Source organism: Juglans regia, chromosome 10 (assembly GCF_001411555.2).
Source record: "Juglans regia cultivar Chandler chromosome 10, Walnut 2.0, whole genome shotgun sequence".
NCBI classification, from domain to species: Eukaryota; Viridiplantae; Streptophyta; class Magnoliopsida; order Fagales; family Juglandaceae; genus Juglans; species Juglans regia.
The window spans coordinates 34,149,448-34,171,113 of record NC_049910.1 but is presented as its reverse complement, the minus strand read 5'-3'; the positions used below and the strand labels follow the sequence as shown (position 1 = coordinate 34,171,113).

Here is a 21,666-nt window from a genome sequence, read left to right as displayed (position 1 = left end):
ATACAGCTACTGATATTCTAAATATTATAATCTACCCAGGTGGTAATGGAGACAAATGGATATGGGGCCAGGATAATAATGGGAGATTTAGTGTCAATAGTGCATATAGATTCTTTAAAAGAAGATGTGAGGAAAGTGTAGGTGAAAGTTCTTCTCTTAACCTACAGAACTCGTTGCGGAAAGTGTTGTGAAATATGAAAGTTCCCCATAAGTTTAAGATATTTGCGTGAAGGGCTTGCAAAAACTATTTATCCACTCAACACAATCTAAGGCAGAAACATGTTGAAGTTGATACCACATGCTGTTTTTGCAAAGGTGAGCAAGAGGATCTTCCACATGCTCTTATCTATTTTCCTACAATAAAACAAATCTGGAAGAGTTATAATTTGCCTATACTGCAAGACAGTCAAGAACATCAAAGCCTCCTAGACTTAGTTTTGATGTTGAAAGAGAAGGGGCCAATGGATGACTTGATCATTTTCTTTTTAATTGCCTGTGGTTTTTGGTTTAGAAGAAACAAAATGATACATGAAAATACATTTTATGAACCCATATATGTGATAGCTCATACATTGTCTTTGCAGAAATTTCACAAGGAGTTGGTGACTATACCTAACCCAAACCCTAAGACACACTGCAATTGGAAGCCTCCTCCTCATGGTTTCCTCAAATGTAATGTCGATGGAACTATATTCTTTAAACAACATAAAGCAAGGGTGGGGGCGATACTCAGAGATGAGAAATGTGATGTTGTTAACTTGTTATGACAGTTAGTAAAGCTGAAAATGAAGTTGCTGATGCTGAAAACAATTGAATTCTTATCTATGTTCAAAGGACTTCAATTTTGCATGCATAGTGGTATTTCTCAAATTATTCTTGAAAATGATTGCTTGGTGATGATCAAAGAGCTACAAGCAGCTACTGCCAGTTCTTTTTCAATGCTAGGGAATCTGCTTAAAGAAACCCAAAGACTAATGATATCAAGTTGTTTAGTGTGTGCAAAGTTCAACTTGTTCCCAGGTTAGGTAATGTAGCCTAGACTTGCATACTCTTTGTAATACTTCTGTTATTAATGCATATTGCTTTCCTATAATTATAATAATAATAATAATAATGACAATAATAATAATATTGACTATGACATTCAATGTTGTCACTACTCAATTAATTCTCATTTCCATTAAGGCGCCCCCGTTCACGCAAAAGGCACCGTTTTGGTGCCATTGCAGTCCTAGTTCAAATAATTTAACGTCCCATCATCACCATCATACCTATGGCGTGATCTGCATGTTGCTGCTTGGCTTTGGACTTTCTCTTCTTTAGAATATTGGGTACATCATACGTATTGATAGGTGGAATTTTGTTACATGATCTTTGGATTATGGGTGACAGCCGACGACATCATCCAGACCAGGGAAAAAAAAAGTGTTAGGTTAGAACAACTAAATCTTACCAAATAGAAGACATTTCGCAACTAACATTGAATTGAATGGATTAGGTCATAGTAGTTGTCTTCGGATAGAAAGTCGCTTTGATATCCCTCTCAAACTCATCGAGACAAGGATGCTTGCTTCGGATCTCAATATTACAATTTCATAGCAGTTGGAGACATCAAACAACAGACCAAGAACCAAATTCTGTGTGTTGATTTGAGAGAGAAAACCTTGTTTTTTTACATCGATGTTGTAGCTATGCTGTATCTTTATCCTATGATATGATAAACCAAGTACTAAATCTTTGACCGGTCATGTCATAAAATATTTCAAGTAATGGAGTTATTGGTCCTTCTAGGTTAAATTATGCAGTAAAAGAATATTTGACCTGAAAGAATTGTGAAGTCTGAATTATTCTCTCCTATAGTACTTTTCCTATACAATGAGTCACAGTTGCACTTGAGATGCTCATGCATGTGCTATGAATTATTTATATACTTTTATATCTTAGAAAATTATAGAAAATATGTTGCATGCCATAGGCTAGGGAGGACGTTCTTGCTGTACTTTCATGGAAGAAGATAACCCTCTAGTTTTGATGTGCACAAGAGCAAAGTTTTTCTTCTTTTTGAGAATAAAGAGTTGGAATAAGCATTAGTTAACGTATATTCTTAGCTCTGGACCCAAGCCCTACCCTGATCACAGAAGTTAAAGAGAGTAGATGGCAACCCCATAAATTGGATTGCAGATCCGGTTAGCCTCCCCGGAGCACTGATTGGACCGCACTCTAACTCTCACAGACACAGGTAGAATCTATATAGATTCTATATATATATAGATATTGAACAAAAACGGGAGCAGTACTATAAAGTACTTCCCGCTGTTGTCCTCAAACAAAGCACAAAAAAAAAATCATGGCCCACTGGCAAGTTGCTTGCAAGAATCGTCACGTTATTCTGAGCTGCAAAGTTATAAAGCAATAGTTTTTCCGCGGAAAAATCCAAAAGGTGAGAGAGAAAAGAAAAAAGGGTGAAAAACTTCAATTATTATTTCCTAGCGTTAAAGAATGGCATGACTGTAGTTGAGTTATTAAGAAGTAATGCGGCTGTCTTGCAATGTCGATCAAGTCTTGTATTTGTGGTCATGCGCCTATGTCTTGCAAATATCAAGTATTAATCATCTTCTCTCTCTCTCTTTTATAGAACACTTGTGGTCCCCCCATTAGCAGGCTCACGAGTCACTAGCGGTTTCGCATCCTACATATATATATATTCATGGCAGCCTCGGCCATTTATACTTTTTCAGCGACACAGAGGTTGAAACTTTTTTATATAATCTGAAAGGAAAATGGGTTGTCAGATTTGGGTTATGGGGATGTGCCTCTGGATGTATCTGTTTAGCTACGGCTTCATTTCCGTATACTCGCAGGGTGCCAAGGGTGGAGAGGGGACTGTTTTCATTGATGGGAAAGCAGCCATTGGGAGGATTGATGATGATTTTGTTTGTGCAACCTTGGATTGGTGGCCTCCTGAGAAATGCGACTATGGAACATGCAGCTGGGGTCGTGTTTCTCTCCTCAATCTGGTATGTTTCTGCAATGTATACACTTGTTAATAACATAACGAGTATTTATGAGGAAAGTATGATGATTGATAGTTGCAATGAATACCAGGCCTTCATGGTAATATCTCTCTGTTTCTTCTCTAATTTGTTGTTGCTGTTGCTGCTGCAGCTGCTGCATTGGTAGTGTTTCTCTGTGTAATTGTTTGATATGAGGCATACCCGCATACATGTTCCAACCACATTTCTTGGCCATTTGATGCGGTTGATTCGTTTTTCACTTTTTCGGATTTACTTGTCTTCCTTTCTCTTCCTGCATCAGTTTTAATGAGTAGTCATATTGTTTTTGCTTTTTCATCGGTTTCTATTAAATTCTCATCATGTTTTTCTGTATTTTAAATTATGTTCGGTTGGTGGGCTCGATGTAGTTCAGGAAGTTTTTTTAATACAACACAACCATTTCTTTTCTGGAGGAATTTATATCAAGAAATTTTTGAAAAATGATGCACTTTTAGTTGACCACTATAAATATGTAATGCAGAAATTTACAGTTTTCGTTTGAGCTGAAAGCCTGTTCCTATTCAATATGAAAAAGGAAACTCTGTCAAATTGGTGATGGTGTTTGCATGTCGTGTGCAGGATCTTGGCAACAATATTCTGTTAAATGCCATAAAAGGTGAGAACACCTAAACATTTGGAGATTTTAATTTATCACATGATTTTTCTTCATGGCATACTCATTTGTTTTCTCTAATAGTTCTATTGGAATCTAAAACTTTCCTTCCAATCTTGCTGCAGCCTTTTCCCCCTTGAAACTTAGACTAGGTGGCAGTTTGCAAGATAAGGTCATATATGGTACTGAAGATAATCAGCAACCTTGTATTCCTTTTGTTAAAAATACTTCAGAGATGTTTGGTTTCACTCAAGGTTGCTTACCCATGCATAGATGGGATGAATTAAACACCCTTTTCGAGAAAGCCGGGTAACAAGAGTTTTCTTTCTTGTTTACCATGATAAGTTAATCTCTGCCTACTAGTGTGAAACTGCCTAAAGATTTCATGGTTTTATTTCAGGGCTAAGATTGTTTTCGGGTTAAACGCTCTTAACGGACGATCTATAAATTCTGATGGGTCTGCCGGGGGAGATTGGAACTATACAAATGCTGAATCTTTCATCCGTTATACTGTCAGAAAGAACTACACTATTCATGGTTGGGAGCTGGGTAAGAAAAATATTTCTTGTTATTGCTACATTAATATGCCAAGTCCATCTTCAAAAACACTTTCTCATCCTACAAACTCCATGCAAGATCTTAAAACTACACCAAAAATAAAAAAAACTCCATTCGTTGTTGACATAATATGATGTTATGAAATCATATTTTGGATTCTGTTTGGTATTCTGCATTTCTTCACTCAAAATCTTCCAGGTTTAATTCTAATCATGAAATTGTCCTTTGTACCTTTTCTGCCAGTCATTTATGGAGAAAAAATGCATCTCTTTGCTGTTCAGGAAATGAGTTGTCAGGGAATGGAGTCGGCACAAGAATTGCAGCAGATCAGTATGCCTTGGACACTATTGCTTTGCAAAGCATAGTCCAAAACATTTACGAGGAGATCGAACCTAAGCCACTAATCATAGCACCTGGAGGCTTCTTTGATGCAAACTGGTTTCAAGAATTCATAGATAAGACGACCAAATCTTTGGATGTTGTGTCCCACCATATATATAATTTGGGGCCAGGTATCTTGGGTTGAGCAAACTGATTTTTGACACTTATTTCAGTTCTGAGTCCCTCTAATAGATTACATGAAATTACAGGAGTTGATACGCACCTTGTTGAAAAGATTCTTAACCCATCCTATCTTGATGGTGAGGCTGATACATTTAGGAGTCTCCATAAAATCCTCAAGAGTTCTGCAACTTCAGCAACCGCATGGGTTGGTGAGTCAGGAGGGGCTTACAACAGTGGCCATAATCTTGTCACAAATGCATTTGTGTTTAGTTTCTGGTAACTTGGCTACACTCGACAATTAAAGTATTAGGTTCTCTTATCGATTCTAGCTTAAATAATGTTATTTTGGATGCAATAATAAGGTATTTGGATCAGCTTGGAATGGCATCGGCTCATGACACAAAAACTTACTGCAGACAGACCTTGATTGGTGGAAACTATGGTTTACTCAACACCACCACCTTCGAACCAAACCCCGACTACTACAGGTTAGAGTTTTTTCAACCCTAACATGACAGACTCCAAATCAACAGAATCTGAAACCTTAAATTTAATATCATCTACAATATTTTTCTTTCTTTTTTTTTTTTTTTTTTGAATTTACGTTTTTGCTTGGGAGTTCCTCAAGCTGTAACGTAGATTCTTGAAACTACTTGATACTAGAGCATCATCATAAATCATCATGATGCAGAAGTAGGATTAAACTTTGTTGCAACTCTCATCGTTTTATGTTGTTTGGCTTTACACCATCGTTATTCCCATTTTCAGTAATCATAACTAATGAGAAAAATTATTTTAAAAAAATAAGAAAAACTACTGAGCAATGAATCTGATACTCTGCTTTCTTCACTCCAGTGCTCTTCTTTGGCACCGATTAATGGGAAACAAGGTTCTGTCAACAAGCTTTTCTGGGACAAAGAAGATACGTGCCTATGCTCACTGTGCAAAATATTCTGTAAGCTGCATCCATATTAAATTCTCAAAATAGGTGTGTATGCTCTGTCTGTGATCTAATCAGAATGAGGTTCTTCATCATGCAGAAAGGGATAGTATTATTATTAATCAACCTAGACAACAGCACCACCATCCAGGCCAAAGTAGCCTTCAATAGTACTTGGAGTTTGCATCAAAAGCACAGATCTCATAAAACAAATCTTGTTCAGCTGATTCGACCTGATATAAGTGAAACTGCAAGAGAGGAATACCATCTGACAGCAAAAGATGAGAATTTACACAGCCAAACCATGCTGCTAAATGGAAACATTTTAAGTGTAAATTCATCTGGAGACATACCTCCTTTGGAGCCTATATATGTAAATTCATCAACCCCAATAAAGGTAGCTCCTTTCTCTATTGTATTTGCTCACATACCAAGTGTTGTTCTCCCAGCTTGCAGGTAGGAGGTTGCTAGATGGAACTAAACTTGGTTCCATCTAGTAACCAAATAAAAGGGAGAAGATCAAGGCAATGATTTCATTCTTTTTTTTTTTTTTAGTGAGGTATATTTCATCTGCTCTTTCTTACAAACTACAGTCAATCAATATCAAATCTTTTCTTTCTTGTTAGAAAATCCCGATGTGTTTTCTTTATTTTTCATTTTTTTATTGTTCAGGGTGTAAGTTTCGATCATAGTCAAATAGATAGGAAATCACAACATTATCACTAAAGTCACCGAGTTGTCACTTTACACCCAATTTAAAATATAAGTTTCATGAAGATCGATTAACCCAAAAAAAAAAGGTGATGTGACAAGATTTTGAAGGCTAGATGTTAAAAAAGGAAAATAGTTTCAAAATGAATGGTGATATTTGAGGTAAAGTGACAGTTTTGATCGTTTGATGGTTGGGGAGTAAATGTGATTTTTCCTAGAGAGAGAGAGAGAGAGACAGAGAGTAGTACTTGCTCAAGGACGTACCAGCAGCCAATAGAAGGATAGGCATGGAAAACGTCCAGAGATTCTTACAACAAAATTTCTTCTGGATGAAAATACATGTTCATTACATCGCTTTGGTGGCCAACCAAAGAATTCCAAAATATACAACGCTGTTACATGTGACTGAACAAAAGACAGTGGGGATATACACATGTTTCCTATGTACTTGTACATCTAAGTTGACACAATCAGTGGCTGAACCTGTATCACCTCAATGCTGTTTAAAAAATTAATATTGCATTGAGCCTGAATGACTTCAATTTGGATGCTTCATAAAGAATGATATATCCAGAGAACATAAACAAGGTCAATCTCTCTTGGAAAAGGTTTGAGGCTTACTGCTGGCGAACATCAACCATACAACCGTACCGGTCAAGTAGAAGAAGATTGATGGTGCAAATAATGACATCTGGACAATACAAACCACAATTATAAAATGAAATTAAGATTAAGAGTTTTAGAGAGAGAGAGAAAGAGAACTAGAAAGGCAGTATGTTGAAGCTTACACTCCATGAATGAGTTGAATCAAGAAGGTAACCGGTAAGGGCTACCCCTACAATACCAGGTACAGCCCCAACAGTGTTGGTAATACCCTGCATGGAAAAATTTCAGGAATCTAACTATTCATATCTTCCAAAATTGATAAAAAAAAACACACACACACACACACACATATTTATATATATCCTAAGTAGGCTGCAAAATTAAGCAAAGCTTCAATTTTAAGAGCAAGCACAGGCATTGTACAGCATCAAGCACTATGCTTTTGGCCCATTGTGCATGAGATTAAAAAGTAATCAGGGAGTTAGATACCAGCTTACCCAGAACCCCCTGAAAATGAAAATATGTTTTTGAACAAGAGTTCAATCTAGGAAAGCTAAAACTAGGATGGAAATTCAACAAACTTCAAAGATAATCATCCATAAGTATTTCATCATGCTTTTTGTATAGCCATTTAGCCATGGCCATATCATGCTCAATTACAAACTGATGATTATCGCAGACTCTGTGAACAAGAAAATTGAAACTTGGTGATAAAAGCAATGTTCCATTAAGATGTGACCAGCTGAAAGAAAGAGATTAATAACTTCTAACACTAAATGCATTTCGTTAAATCATAAACAAAGTCATGTCCTTTTCTGCACCCAAAAAAGAGGGAAAGAAACCTATTTCCTTTATAGGAGGATGTATACCATTAATTCAACAAATTTTGATGGTAATATTCCATGGGTAAAAAGCACAGATAGTAGAAGAACCATATTCTGCGTGGAGATTGAGTTGGGCAGAGGAGCATGAGATTTTTAACTAGATAATATCTGGACACTAATCAAAAGATGACTATAAATTATGGAAATTTGAAATTTACAATTTTCATAATATTGCATACCAACAATATACTCGCATATTCAGGTGACATATCTTGATGGGTACAGTAAAGTCCTGCAAATTAATTGAGTAATTGGATAAGCAGTTTATAAGTCATTTATCTCCAATATATACTGCTCTATCCAATCAAAGTACTAAAAAGTTGGTTTCCAAATACCTGACAGGGCAAAGCTTGATAGGGCTAAGCCACTAGTGAGAATTCCCACCATTTCCCAAGGTGGCAATCCTAGATCCAGGGATGACAGAGTCATGCAAATTGCAGGCGCCAGAAAGGCAATTGATTGGCAAATCTTTCGTACCTACATGATCGAAACGTAACTAAATCAGAAGTGTTAAGAATTTTCCTTTCAGAAGACAAAAAAAATTTGATATAAGCATGAAAGTTTTGTTAAACGAAGTGTTCCACAGCCACAACCGGCTTAGAGACCCTATAGGTTCCTATCTCACATGATGCTTAATTCCCAGCCATTTTTTCCTGAGGATTTAGCATTTTCCTAATATCAGGAGCTCAATAAATTATCATGCAACAACTCAAAAACAAAGTTCACATTTGAAGCACCAATTAGATTAGTAACTAAACAAGAGCATACATATCAATCTACCAGATTTTTTTATTTTTTTTTTCATTTTCAGCCAAAAAAGGTAATTTGACTTCTTCCAATATGATCATGATCATTACAGGGGCAAAGAAGCAACAGTTCAGTGTACAGCTTACCATGGTGACTTCCACTCCATTCGCAATCAAATGGTCAGCAAATTGTGCCGCAATGCTTGTAACAAAGATCGAAGCCAGTGGAGGAAGGATAGAAACCTGAAATGTAGTATGTAGGCAAAAACAAATTCTCCATGAAATGCTTGGTTGCTCAAACAGCTTATACTTTCAATCAAAAATCAAATAAATGATATCTTGAAAGTTTCATAATTTAATAGGGAAATGCTTATTCAAAGCTGGGAGGATATTATGCGAATAAATAACATGCTTATGGTACATTGTTAATAGAAACATGACATTATCTATAATGGCTATAACTGTGAACATTCCAAATCTACAATTTATCAGCGAACCATTGGGACCATCAACCAAATTATTTGTGATAATCTCATGAGCACATCCAAAACAAAGTGTACTGAGTAAAAGGTCCGACATGCCCACCTTTGTCCCATAAGGCAGACATTTATGATACCGTGGGAAGCATACAACTACCACAGTTAAATCTCACGAGGTGGTATTTTGGAAGATGAGTTATGACAGATTTCTTGTATTTCCTGATGAGCACATGATTGTGTTGGACTCCTTTCACCTATGTGAGGGACACCGACTTTCTTTTAATAAACTTGTCATTTGATCATATATAAATATTCTGAGAGAATAACTAAATTTAAAATGTGTAGACTGGTGTTTTAAACTGAGTTCAGAGGATGAGTGAGTGCACTAAACTAATTCTTCGTCAGAAAAAATTGACCTATAACCAAATATGAATATAAAATTCAAAATCACGTAAATCCTTATCCTCCTGGTTTGACTAGTTTTTCTCTCCCTCTGCCCTGAGGGGCATACCCTCTGCATGATTGCTTATTATTTTCTGAAAATGGTGCTCCATGTGTAACAGCATGTGGCACCATAAGTTCACAGAAAAAATGTTCAAACATATTAGAAATTGGATCATTTTTCCAACGCATTTGATCTCGTGAAATACAAGTATTTTTTAGGTTATCAAAGTCTGTGAGTTGCATTTCATTGGAAGGTTATAGAAGGTTTATTTTGCACCAGTATTATCGTAAGCAAAACAATTTTTGTCAATCATTTTGCACCCTGCTCAAAGAAGAGATCAATGGTTTCAGTTACCATACTAGCCTGAATTAAACAGTAATCCCAACTTCAGAGCAGCAGAAGCAAATCCAAGAATTTTCCTGAAGAATATTTTATCATTATGGGGATCCACATGCTAAAAAGGGTGATGTTTTAGCTTCTAGTAAAATTCATATTCATTACATGGTATCTGGTATATTATTTACCAATCTCACTTGAAATAAGAACCTTTTTTGCAATAAATGTTCAGACAAATGTCCAAGAAGAATAAGAAAGCATATATATATTAGGCTTACCCAAGCAGCTTCTGCCAAATTTAGGTTCAGCTCCTCACTGCATAGAATGAAACTGTAACTTAGATTCTTTTAGATTATATAAATAAAAAATTTAAGACAAAGAAAAGAAAAAAAAATGTGGCAAAATATATCAGAACCTAATCCTATCAGAAGAGTTATTCATCGACACTTCATCAGGGTGATAAAGGTACAAGAAATTATCAAATACCAACTTAAGAATCTTAAAACAGAAATAAGAGTATAAAAATTATAGAATAATAGAAGACCAAAGGCAGCCCTTTGGCTTTGGCTCAGGCAGTTAGGGTGGGGCAAGATTGGGATAAGTCTTAGGATCAATTTATTTTCCAAACAATGAAAACCTGGGCAAAGTTTGAGGTGTGTTTGCATGGGACTCATAAATATTTCCCAGCTAAGAGAAAAGGAGTAACAAAAGACGGATGACCAAAACGCATTTTGGACTACCCTGCTTGCTGAGAATGTTTGTGTACTTTAAAAAAAGCCCTTCAGCATTTATGGAGGATGTCTTGTATGCTATTTTCATCATTCCAGCAGGTCTGATTATAATTTGGCAGAAATCCCAAAAAAGTTCCTGTTAAAATGTAAATTACAAAGTTAAAGAACTCATTATTCTTTCCAAACCACTTATCAAATTTCCTTTACTCATTAAAAATTATTCTTTTCAAGCCAATCTAAGTTAGCCGGACTTCCTCTATATGATTTCAGATAACTTGGATAGTATCTTCCAGGATTTAAGTAATCGGGTGACTAAGAAAGAAAGAGGTATAAAAAACCCCCACCACCCACCAAAAGGGAGAGAGAGAGAGAGAGAGAGAGAGAGAGAGAGAGAGAGAACAAATAATAATTTAGGCAGAAGGGTGTAATAAAGTAGATTATTGATGCTGACAGCCAGCAACTTTGGCATGCGAATTTCCAACTAATCTTAATTAAGGATGAATCATGTCCTTAAACTGAAGCTTAGTTGTGTGACCCTTCGCACCATCCTGCAGTTCACATGTCAACACAACCTGACATGAGTAAGGTTTGGCAATGGTACTTCGGACACTCCAGATTGGTAGAAAGTACTTGGGAAACCAAAGAAACCAACAGTTGGATGCATACCCAGACCCTAGTCTGTGTAACATACGAGGGAACTCAACAGCTTAGACAAGCAAAAAATTATCTAGCATTTTTGCTTTTATATGTTATAGTGCAATATGAAATCTTTTAGAATTTATTTAAAACAATTATTTGACAATTATATCAAGGATAACCAATGTTTGATGGAAGTAATGAAAGTGACAGATAAGCTGATGCAAGAGTCTCAGAGCACTCATCCTGGAAATAGCCAAATGTAATACTGATAATCCAGCAAAGACCCACAAAAACACCTGAAGTATGTAGGAAGCCACGACAGACAAGTATAGTGACCCCAACTTCCACAAAAATGAGTATATATCATCGCCCATACAGCTCGACTTTGAAAAAATGCCTTCCATGGTACTTCCTAGTATAGAAGATCCAGTCAGAAAACCAAGGGTAACACCATAAGAGCTCACAAAAAGATATAATAGGTGCTAAAACAATAAAATAAAAGCTAACACAATGTACGAACTAAGACTTTGATTATTTTTCTTCATACAAGCAAAAGCATGAGAATTCATAAAGAAATATTCTTTGTAAAAGCAAATATAGGCCTCGTTAATGGGAAAGCATGACCCAAGGCACTAATTTGACTGAACAATCTAAAATACTGTTTGCATAAGTTTTGGACGACGTCAATGCCAGTCTATTCAAAGGGCTGGATAACCAAGTTTTAGACAGCAGCCAAGAATGCATATAGTTCATCATGTTTACTCTCTAACATTTTAAATGGCAGAATTCTAACCCTAAAATACACCGAGTGAAATGTAATAGTCAATCATCTCCAATAGCAGATCAGCCAACAACTCTCACTATTTGAGGAATGTGCTGAAAATGCTAATTGAGACAGTCGTCATTAGCCAAGTTATTTAAGCCACCAACCCAGGGCAAGCATAATATGTTCACACAGAACACATCCCTAACCTCTTGAGTACCCCATATCCCGTTTCCCTCACTCCCCCAGAAAGAATCAAACCACCAAAAAACCCAAGAATAACAACAAAAATGTACCTTCAATGAGCCACCCAACTCATTAAGAGTCGTATTCCATGTTTGTGTCGTAGAGCCAGGCGGGGACACTGTCAGATATTTAAAAAATGGATAGAGAGAGAGAGAGAGAGAGAGAGAGAGAGAGAGAGAGAGACTCAGAATTGCTCAAATAAGGAGAAAGAATAAATAAATCCAAAAAAGGATCAGGTGCTCACATGAAACGGATTCAGCAGTGAATGAAGCTTTTTGGTCTTCGAAATATTGAAACCCCAAAAACCTTCATAGTTGTTTGGCAAGTAGAAAAAAAATCACACTTTAGTCAAATCAACATATTAAAGAAAACCTAAAAAAATAGTTTAACCAAGAGAAATTTCTTTTTTTTTTAGAAGTAATAAAAATTTTTATTGCAGCCAATAAATAAGCATAGCCCAAATACACAGGAAGTATACAAGAGAAAACACCTAAATACAAGCTAAGAACTAGTAGAAGCTAAAAGAAAATCATGAAAATTGTCCCCATTCAAAACAAGAACATTCGCCGAAAGACATAAAGTTTGAAAGAAAAACTCTCTAATTCCTCTCAGCGAACATCCTCTATCTTCAAAGAGAAAGTTCTTGTCTTTCAAACAAACAAAGATTACTTGGTTGAAAGCACAACTGATAAGTTCTTTACGCTAAATCAGAATCAGGTACTTACCAGGCAAGCCCAAGAATGCCAAACATGTAAAAAACAGATTCCCAACCAAAATTCTGGATAAGGGGAGGAGCAAAAAGAAGCCTGCATGTTTTTCCTATGTTAGAATAACCAATAAACAACACTATACACTCAATTAACTTAAAATAAGAGTGACCAAGGAATATGTAAGTTTGCTACACTTGGCAAACCTAAAAGAATCTAAGGGAATAACAGCATGCCTATGTTTTGCTGGCACAGGAGAAGTCTTAACTGACAGTTGATGTAAGATTTTTTTTTACAACTTAATTGTTTTATTAATAATAAAAAAATAGGCATAGCCTGGGTAGTCGGGTCATATACAAGAAAAACGCTTACTTTGAGTTTGAAACTGATACAAGGTTGTCATGGAGACTTAGTCCATTAAAATCTATAGCAATATAGCCCAAAGAATCAAAGCTTCATCGAAAAAGGTTTCCAGTTCATCCAATTTACTCACAATCTTCAAAATATTCCCTCCAGATGCACCACAGTAGACAGACAGGAGCCATCAACAGCTGATGTAAGATTATTACGTGTATACTACATTTATATCATGTGGAAGTAGGGCAGGAACTAAAAGTTTCCACTACTGGGCTTCTCCATCTATGATGATTCTATATATAAACTACTAGTATGTGAAAAGAAACAAGGAACATTAATGGTTTACAATCTATAGAACAATCTACTACCAAACAGCCTTACAATGTCATTTCAAATGAAATCATACATTTTAGTGGCTACAATCTCAGTTGTCAGTGATAAGAATGCTGATGCTGTCAAGTTTTGTGTTTTATGCCAATTAGCAAATATTTACTTAAATATAGAGATGATTTCTTACATATTTTAGAAGTGTTTTATTGAAACATACCCTGTAACACTTCCAACACTCAGACCACCAAAAACAAATGCTACAGCCCGTGACCGCTCTGACAATGGTATTGACCTGCAAATGATTTGGACGATGCCAATCAAGTTACATTATAGAAAAGAATAATTTTGATAGTATAAGACATCATCAATACTAAATCACCAGCAACAAAAAAGGCCAAACAAACCACCAGTTTAACATCACAGATAATTGCAAAAAGTTAAAACCAGATATTAAGCCAAGAAACTAGATGTTACTAACTATCCAAATTCTTGTCTAGTTTCCAACAAAGTTCACCCCAAATTTTATAAGACCTCTTTTATAATAAGTAGACTCAAATGTGCTTATTAGTGATGACCTTAATCAGATAATTAGCAGTGATAGCCTGTGATAGAGAAAAGGAATTTCCAAAAACTAATAAGAAAATAAACAAATAAATCAAATTTTAGCAAGAACAAGAGATAATTGTAAAATCATTTATCAGATAAACATGCTTCTGGACTAATTTGGATGTCATAAATGCCTGGCGATAAGATCCGTTGCAGCTGAAGGGGAAACGCCTTCACCTATTCCAACCTAGATATAAAGAGGAAGAGAAATTCTAAGTCAGTTAGTCATATAATAAAAAATCAACATTATGGGCATGAGAGAGAGAGAGGGAGAGAGAGCTGCGGGAGGGGGGGGTGACTACACTATCATGTCTATAATGCATGGGCAAAGACAATATAGATGGTGAACTTGGAACTTGGACCTTTTAAGTAATACAGAATTGTTCATGCATATAAGAAAAACACACTACAAAAACATGCAAAGTAAAGAAAAAACTTAGCCAGGTCGGATTGAAAAACTAAAAGTGTAGAATAAAAGATTTAGAAGGGACTTATATACCAATATTCTTGACAAGATTAATCCGGGTAATAATCCAGCAAGCATAGGAACAAGCGCTGTAGCCACTGACCATGTCAATACCCCAAACTTAAGAACTTTTCTGAACCAGGAAAAGGAAAAATCAGGTGAGCATGACCAAAATATAACACCATCTTATATGCCTCAAAACAAACATGACATATTATCTGGTGGGTGTGACATCTATAAATCATATCTAGTATTAAACAACATGATTGATTGTTAGGTACCATTCCGTTCGTTAGTTACTTTTAGTGTGGTTTCAGTTATATCTCATATTAAAAGAAGAATTCTTTAGAATGTATTGTTTATAATTTAATAGATATAAAAACTACAATTTAATAGATTTAATTGTTTTAATTTGGAGCTGGGATCAGACTCCATTATGGAAAGGGATCATAGAAAGACAATAGAGGATTTTTATTGTCTTTCTTTTATGCACATTAAACGTTTAATCCCTCTTGAGTTTCTGCTCTAGATGGTCCTCATCATTAGAGGTGCAGTGCATTATGCTCAAGCACGGCTATTAAGCTCTGGAATGTTGAAATGAAATTTACAAACACTGGTTTACAGGAAAATTGTAACTGAAATAAAGTATGTTGTCACAGCTGAGGATAGTTTTCCAAGCATTTTTTTTATATATATAAGGATAATTGTCCAAGCTATGCCTATAGGAGTAAATTAGGGTTGATGGTTAAGTGAAAAGAAAACTCCTACAGGTATTGGTGGAGAATTGTGGAAGAGATCTAGCACTACATGATTTAAGTGCAGTTGTAAACACTAGTCAAAATTGTAGCTAGTCAATGATGCTTTTACAAGAAATAACCAAAAAATAGACCTTAATTTTACCAAGTAAAGAAATATTTTTATTATTATTTTACTGCATGAGTTTATTTAGATGCAACCAAATAATAGACTTGAACCAATCTGCTTCATCAATTCCCACTCAACCAGATCAAATTGACGAGGTTTGTCCAAAATCTCAACTTTGCCTCTTAATTTCCTTTCTAACCTAGAACACCTTCAAGGACCAAGGCTTATTTGATGCTTAAATAGATGTTTAAAAATGGATAGTATTTTTCCTTGCTGACATGTACGATATCCTTTGGTAGGCTGTGCATCATTGCAATGTGGGAGGTAGTTTACTACTAAGTCAAGTGATCCTAGTTAATCAACAGCGTGCTCCAAATTAATCATCCCATATTATAGACAAAGGTAAGAATCTAACCTCCCACCAAATATCTTTGCAAGCCACCCCCCAGGCAACTGGCTCAATGCATAGCCCCAAAAGAATGATGACTGTACCAATCCTGCCACTGATGAATTCCATCCAAACTGGTGTGACATTGGAATTATAGCAATACTCAAGTTCACCTGCTCAGCAAATAGCAAACAAAAAGAATTCGATGAAATTTCACAAACATAGGACCCAATAACTATTTGAGCAACATGGTTTTCATCATCTCTTTCTAAGATAAAAATTGTTGCCCATCAAACAAAAATGATTTGGGTATTTATCGTGTTAACAGGACACACTGAAACTCAAGCACCTATTCATAATTATATTGTCAGGCCAACCATGTTTACACCAAACAAATTTGAAGGAATGGATAGCAACAATAACGAAAAGAGAAGCGAAAACTGACTGCACACGACTTCCTTAGGTCTCACCCATAATTTATGTCAATGTTTAACATTGATCAATGGCATCAGAGAAGGAAGGAAAACACACTATAGGAAATCAACTACCTTATTTTCTTAGATTAAAGAGAAAATATAAAAGAAAATGAAACTACCTTATCCATATTGCAAATAACGAAGGCCAACGACGTCGTCCCGATGAGCTTATACCTATCAGGAATATTCTTCCATGGCAGCGATTTCCAATCAAAGGCCACTTCCCCGGACCCGCTCTGGGGGCCCGTTTCTCCCTCAGAACTCAATTGCTCCAATTCATTAACGCGGAGTCCGGTCAGCACCCCTGCAACTCTTTCGCTTTTGGGGGCAGTTTCTTTCTCTTGGATGCTACAAAAGACCCGAAAGTTCAAGCGGCGCCTAGAAGGAGGAGAATGCAAGAGGTGGAGTTTGAGTACGGAGGCGTTGAAGACTGGACCTCTTGAGATAGTGTTGTTGTGAGGAAGAGAGCGAAAGTTCTCGGCCAAAGGTGTAAACTTCGCCATTTTCTTTACGAAGGAAAGAAATGGAGAAGGTATGAGGGTGCTGCGCAATTTTGACCTACTAATATTGGGCGGGGAGAGACGTAGACGAAGAGGAAGAGGAAGAGGAAGAAGAAAGAGCTAGCATTTCGTTCGCGAGGACTGGAGTAGGCCACGCAAGAGGTCGTTTGTGGCTTGGATTTGATTGAAAAATGGTTTCTTTCAACATTTTGCTTCATGGGTTACGATAGCTGGGCCCACGACACAACTGCAGTTTCTCTTTTTCTTTTCCTTGTCTTGTTTTTTCTTTTTCTTTCTTCATACAAAATGTCATTCTCAACAATTTTATTGACACGAAATGGGAAATAGTTGCCCAAAAAAAAAAAATTTTTTTGATAATTGTAGTCGTGAGTTTATAAGTATCGTATAATTATTTTAAAAAAAATAAATAAATACGAGATTCACATAAAAAAATTTAATTTTTCAATAATAAATTCACTCTTTTTTAAAACGACTGTATAATATTTACACAATCTACGATTATATGTAACATTAGTCATTTTTAAAATATGCTCTTTAAAATTTCGATTAAATTGCAAAGAAGATCTGTGTGTGTGAACATTACATATCTCACACATGATGACCAAAATGAGATCTCACCAATGATTAGATATACCTTGATGACCAGCCAACCAAGACCAAGTAAACAAGACTAAATCGAATGGGATGTGAACCATATATCATTTCATATGCATCCAACTACCTGAATCCATAGAGGTTATGGGACAATGAAATGAGCCACATCGGGTTCATTAAGCACAAAGATCCATGTAAGATACGTCCAACTACATGTTGTTCATCACACTAGCACCATTGCACCAAGAGCACCTTTTGGTTTTCTGTCTTCTAGCACCTCACAGTCACAGGTGAGTTATTAAAGAGGTTTGGCATCATTTTTTCAATGTTTCTGGCTTCACTAGTATCGCCTCTCACAATTGGAAACAAAATGCCTCTCAGTGGTGAATTTTTTTTAAAGGCACAGACCAATTCCATTTACTTAATCAGCTGCTACCATCTCTCTTCTTTTGGGAGATTTGGTTAGCCAGAAATAAAACTTGTTTTGAAGACTCATATACCCATTCATCCACTATTATCCATAAGATCAGTAGATGACATAGAGATTTGAATTCCCTCATCAAGCCTCGTCCTCTTACATCCTTTTCCAATGCTTTTGTCATTGTTGATCTCCACATTCCCCCCTTCCAACATTTGGACTAAGAGACTTTTCCTTATCAATTGGTTGCCCTCTCGTAAGGGTCCCTTAAACTCAATATTGATTGTGTTTCTGAAGTTAATCTTGTGCCCGCAAGTTGTGAGGGCATCGTTCGGTCTTATAATTGCTCCATTACTGTTGGTTTTTCCTGTTATCTTGGTATGAGTACTAACATTTTCACAGAATTGACAGCTTTAGTATTCGAGACCTCATTGTGGAATCGGATTCTCTTCTTGTTGTGAATTGGTTTAATAATACTTCTCAATCCCCTTAGATTTATGTTGATATGTTGGATCATGTTTTACATTTAAAAAATGTTTTCCATTTTAGTATCAATTATGTCTACAAGGAAGGGAATGTTTAAGTAGACGGTCTTGCTACCTAATTTGGAGCTAGGGCCACATTTTGGAGCTCTCTAAACATATGGTTGGCCTTTTGCTTTGGATCGTGCAGGTATTCCAAGTTTCTGACATTAGCTTGTAATGTTATCTTTTTAATTATTAGCAGTATTCTATTATATCCATTCGGTTGTTTTTTTTTTTAAATAATATTTTTCCCTCCTTGGTCTTTTTGTATAATGTATTCATCTATCACAAGTAAGGATATTTCAATAAAACAATTAAAATATCCCATATTTTACGCTAAATGGTAGTATTCATTTCACTTAAAATCGAAAGGATCCTTGTATCTATTTTATTTGAATACAAGCGAAATCACCTCATTTGGTTTGAGAGATGAGATGAGATGAGAATTCTTATATAATCATTACAATTTTTTCAAACTCTTATACAAAATATAATAAATAATTTAAAATTTTCAAATCTCAAAATAAAAATAATATTAAAAAAGAAAAACAAAATTAAAAAAATATATATACATTTGCACTTGTCGATCATTTTTCTCGATTAAACCCTATTTGGATTTCATCTCATTTTATTTTATTTCATCATTATAATTTTTTCAAATTTTCACACAAAATATAATAAACAATTCAATTTTTTCAAATCTCGAAATAATAATAATAATATTAAAAAAATAATATTCTAATAATATTTTATTCAACTCATCTAAAATCATCTCATCTCACTATCCAAACGAGCTATAAATCTCTTGGTCCGAGTAGCATGGTCGTTGTCTAAATTTTGAATAAAATTAAAAACCCCATTCCAGAAGTAGTTATGCTGCTCACAAGAATTATAATGAACCCATTACAGTTATTTGAAAAGAAAAATCAAAATATAAATATTTGTTTATATTAATTGAAGTGTGTATTTCTTGCGTAAGGGTTACCTACTGGTTGGCTATGTGTTTGTCCTTTTATAGTGCTGTAGACTATGCACAACACTTTCAAAGGCCCGTGCAGCTAGCGGTGCCTTGCCGTGCATGCATAGTTTACAAGACCAACAAAGAACTGAGAAAAATGCTACTTTGTCCGCTTAATTTTCCCCTTCAATATACTAATAATCACTTTCTTATAACAAAAAGTGAATGAGATCCATGCACTTGCCTCGACACTGCAAGAGTTCACCCAACTTCACTAAATGCATGCAATTTCCGCCATCTTGACTCCATCCAAGTTTAGCTAAAAACAACCCTTTTGCCCTTTGGAAGAACACCATAGTAGTCTAGACTGTTGTTGTCCTCGTCCACCCAGAACAGTACCTTAATATTGATTCAGCTGCTTCAGATAGTGAAATGGCTGAATCTGCCCCTCATACCAACGCCAAGTTGCCACAGAAAACTGTCCAAGAACTTGTCATCAATGGAGAAGAACTTCCAGAACAGTACATTCAAAAGAATGGTGAGGGTGGAATCTTGGATGTTCCATTGCTGGCGGTTCCGGTTGTCGTCTCACATCTTCTTTGACCAGCCAAGAAGAGCAGCAGAAACTTCGTTCCGCTTTAAGCTCATGGGGCTGCTTTCAGGTCTTAAACTATTTCACTTAATTATAAACCTTTTCATGATCAAAATGCTCAACAGTTCTTTAAGGTTGTTTCAGGCAATAAACCATGGGATAACACATTCGTTCCTCGAGGAAGTTCGTGAAGTTGTAAAGGAATTTTTTCACTTCCAATGGAAGAGAAGCGAAAATACTCGAGGGAAGTTGATGGCTTTTATGGGTATGGCAATGACAGAATCCTTTCAGAGCAACAAAGACTTGATTGGAGTGATCGCTTATATCTTACTCTAAATCCAGAAGACCAGCGAAGGCTGAAGTATTGGCCTGAAACTCCCCAAGCTTTCAGGTATTAACCAACCATATCTGCAAAAGAAAAAACAATTTTAAGAAAACTATCAATTATTTAAACTACTGATTGATCATGTTCATGATGACTGTTTCCTGTATATTAAATCAACAATTATCTCAAAAGTTTAAGATAATCGGAAGAGATCCATTTAATTATTCAAATTATATTCTTGCACAAAAGATTAAAAGGGCATGCTCAAAGCTTGATGCATGTAGAATAATCTAACTAAATAGCTCACAAACAATACAGAGATATTCTACACGATTATACTGTCAAGATGGAAATGATGACTGAAGTAGTCCTAAAGGCCATGGCACGGTCGCTGAACTTAGAGAACAACTAGTGCTTTATAGAGCAGTGTAGAAAACGAGCGACAATGACAGCAAGATTCAACTTCTATCCAAAATGTCCAAGGCCAGATCTTGTTCTTGGGGTCAAAACACATTCAGATGCATCAGCAATCACCATTCTCTTGCAAGACAAAGAAGTGGAAGGTCTTCAATTCCAGAAAGACAATCAATGGTGTAGAGTTCCAATCATTCCAGAGGCTCTTTTCATTAATGTTGGTGATCAAGTGGAGGTAACCATTACTGGGATTCATTCATTTATGAAATTAAATTAGGGTAGCTTTCAGGTTTGAAGTGCCCATTGGTATTCCTAAAAGAAAAATGAGATACACTACACCCTATCTTTTACAGACCATAAACCTAGAATAGAGGTTTAAGAATAAACGGTTCAATTACATTAACTGATTCTGAATTGTATGCAGATAATGAGTAACGGAATATTCAAGAGCCCAATACACAGAGTGGTGACAAACTCAGAAAGAGAGAGGGGATGTCTTTGGCAGTGTTCTATATTCCAGAACCAGAAAAAGAGATTGAACCGGATGATAGGCTGGTCAATGAGTCACAGCCAAGATTATACAAGAAGATGAAGAACTATGTTGATATCTAGTTCCAGAACTACCAGCGTGGGAAGAGACCAATTGATGCTGCAAAAATTTGATTTTTCTTATCATAATCTCTTGTGGTTTGGATGCAAAGACGACATTGTGTTTTGCCATTTTATTTATGAACCCTTTTGGGCAATAAATGATAGAAACAATGGCTGAAGAAGAGTAATATTTGATGATGATTTTGATACTTCTCAAGTATATATATAAAACTGATCCACGTGATTTACCATAAAGTCAAATTGATCCATGTCATTTAATT

The 21,666-nt window shown here is 35.8% G+C and overlaps 2 protein-coding genes and 1 pseudogene across 2 annotated transcripts; 2 read left to right on the top strand and 1 right to left on the bottom strand.

Moving 5' to 3' along the window:
- The first annotated feature begins 2,495 nt into the window (after positions 1–2,495).
- On the top strand, positions 2,496–6,291 carry LOC109005442 (heparanase-like protein 3). Its single transcript, XM_035694931.1, has 9 exons — positions 2,496–3,017; positions 3,633–3,669; positions 3,792–3,975; positions 4,067–4,215; positions 4,506–4,736; positions 4,815–5,004; positions 5,091–5,216; positions 5,584–5,683; positions 5,769–6,291. The coding sequence occupies exons 1-9, from the start codon at positions 2,781–2,783 to the stop codon at positions 6,126–6,128; spliced, it is 1,614 nt and encodes a 537-aa protein (XP_035550824.1). The 5' UTR covers positions 2,496–2,780; the 3' UTR covers positions 6,129–6,291.
- A 333-nt stretch (positions 6,292–6,624) lies between these two features.
- Positions 6,625–17,129, bottom strand: LOC108988535 (probable anion transporter 6, chloroplastic). Its single transcript, XM_018961819.2, has 15 exons — positions 16,568–17,129; positions 16,000–16,145; positions 14,754–14,853; positions 14,389–14,441; positions 13,866–13,940; positions 12,980–13,060; positions 12,499–12,560; positions 12,305–12,372; positions 11,542–11,657; positions 10,154–10,190; positions 8,763–8,858; positions 8,205–8,346; positions 8,049–8,101; positions 7,168–7,254; positions 6,625–7,070 (listed from the first exon to the last, which is right to left on the bottom strand). The coding sequence occupies exons 1-15, from the start codon at positions 16,949–16,951 to the stop codon at positions 6,969–6,971; spliced, it is 1,602 nt and encodes a 533-aa protein (XP_018817364.2). The 5' UTR covers positions 16,952–17,129; the 3' UTR covers positions 6,625–6,968.
- Positions 17,130–19,474: 2,345 nt separating this feature from the next.
- On the top strand, positions 19,475–21,537 carry LOC108980943 (annotated as a pseudogene).
- The last annotated feature ends 129 nt before the right edge of the window (positions 21,538–21,666 follow it).

Bases quoted from the DNA above. Each gene is read 5' to 3' on its own strand.
- LOC109005442 (XM_035694931.1), top strand. From the start codon at position 2,781: ATGGGTTGTCAGATTTGGGTTATGGGGATGTGCCTCTGGATGTATCTG. The intron at 3,976-4,066 runs GTAACAAGAGTT...GTTTTATTTCAG, and splicing joins ACCCTTTTCGAGAAAGCCGG to GGCTAAGATTGTTTTCGGGT. The intron at 4,737-4,814 runs GTATCTTGGGTT...ATGAAATTACAG, and splicing joins TATATATAATTTGGGGCCAG to GAGTTGATACGCACCTTGTT.
- LOC108988535 (XM_018961819.2), bottom strand. From the start codon at position 16,951: ATGGCGAAGTTTACACCTTTGGCCGAGAACTTTCGCTCTCTTCCTCAC. The intron at 14,442-14,753 runs GTATATAAGTCC...CTTTATATCTAG, and splicing joins TAATCTTGTCAAGAATATTG to GTTGGAATAGGTGAAGGCGT. The intron at 7,255-8,048 runs GTATGCAATATT...TTTTCCATGCAG, and splicing joins AATATGCGAGTATATTGTTG to GGTATTACCAACACTGTTGG.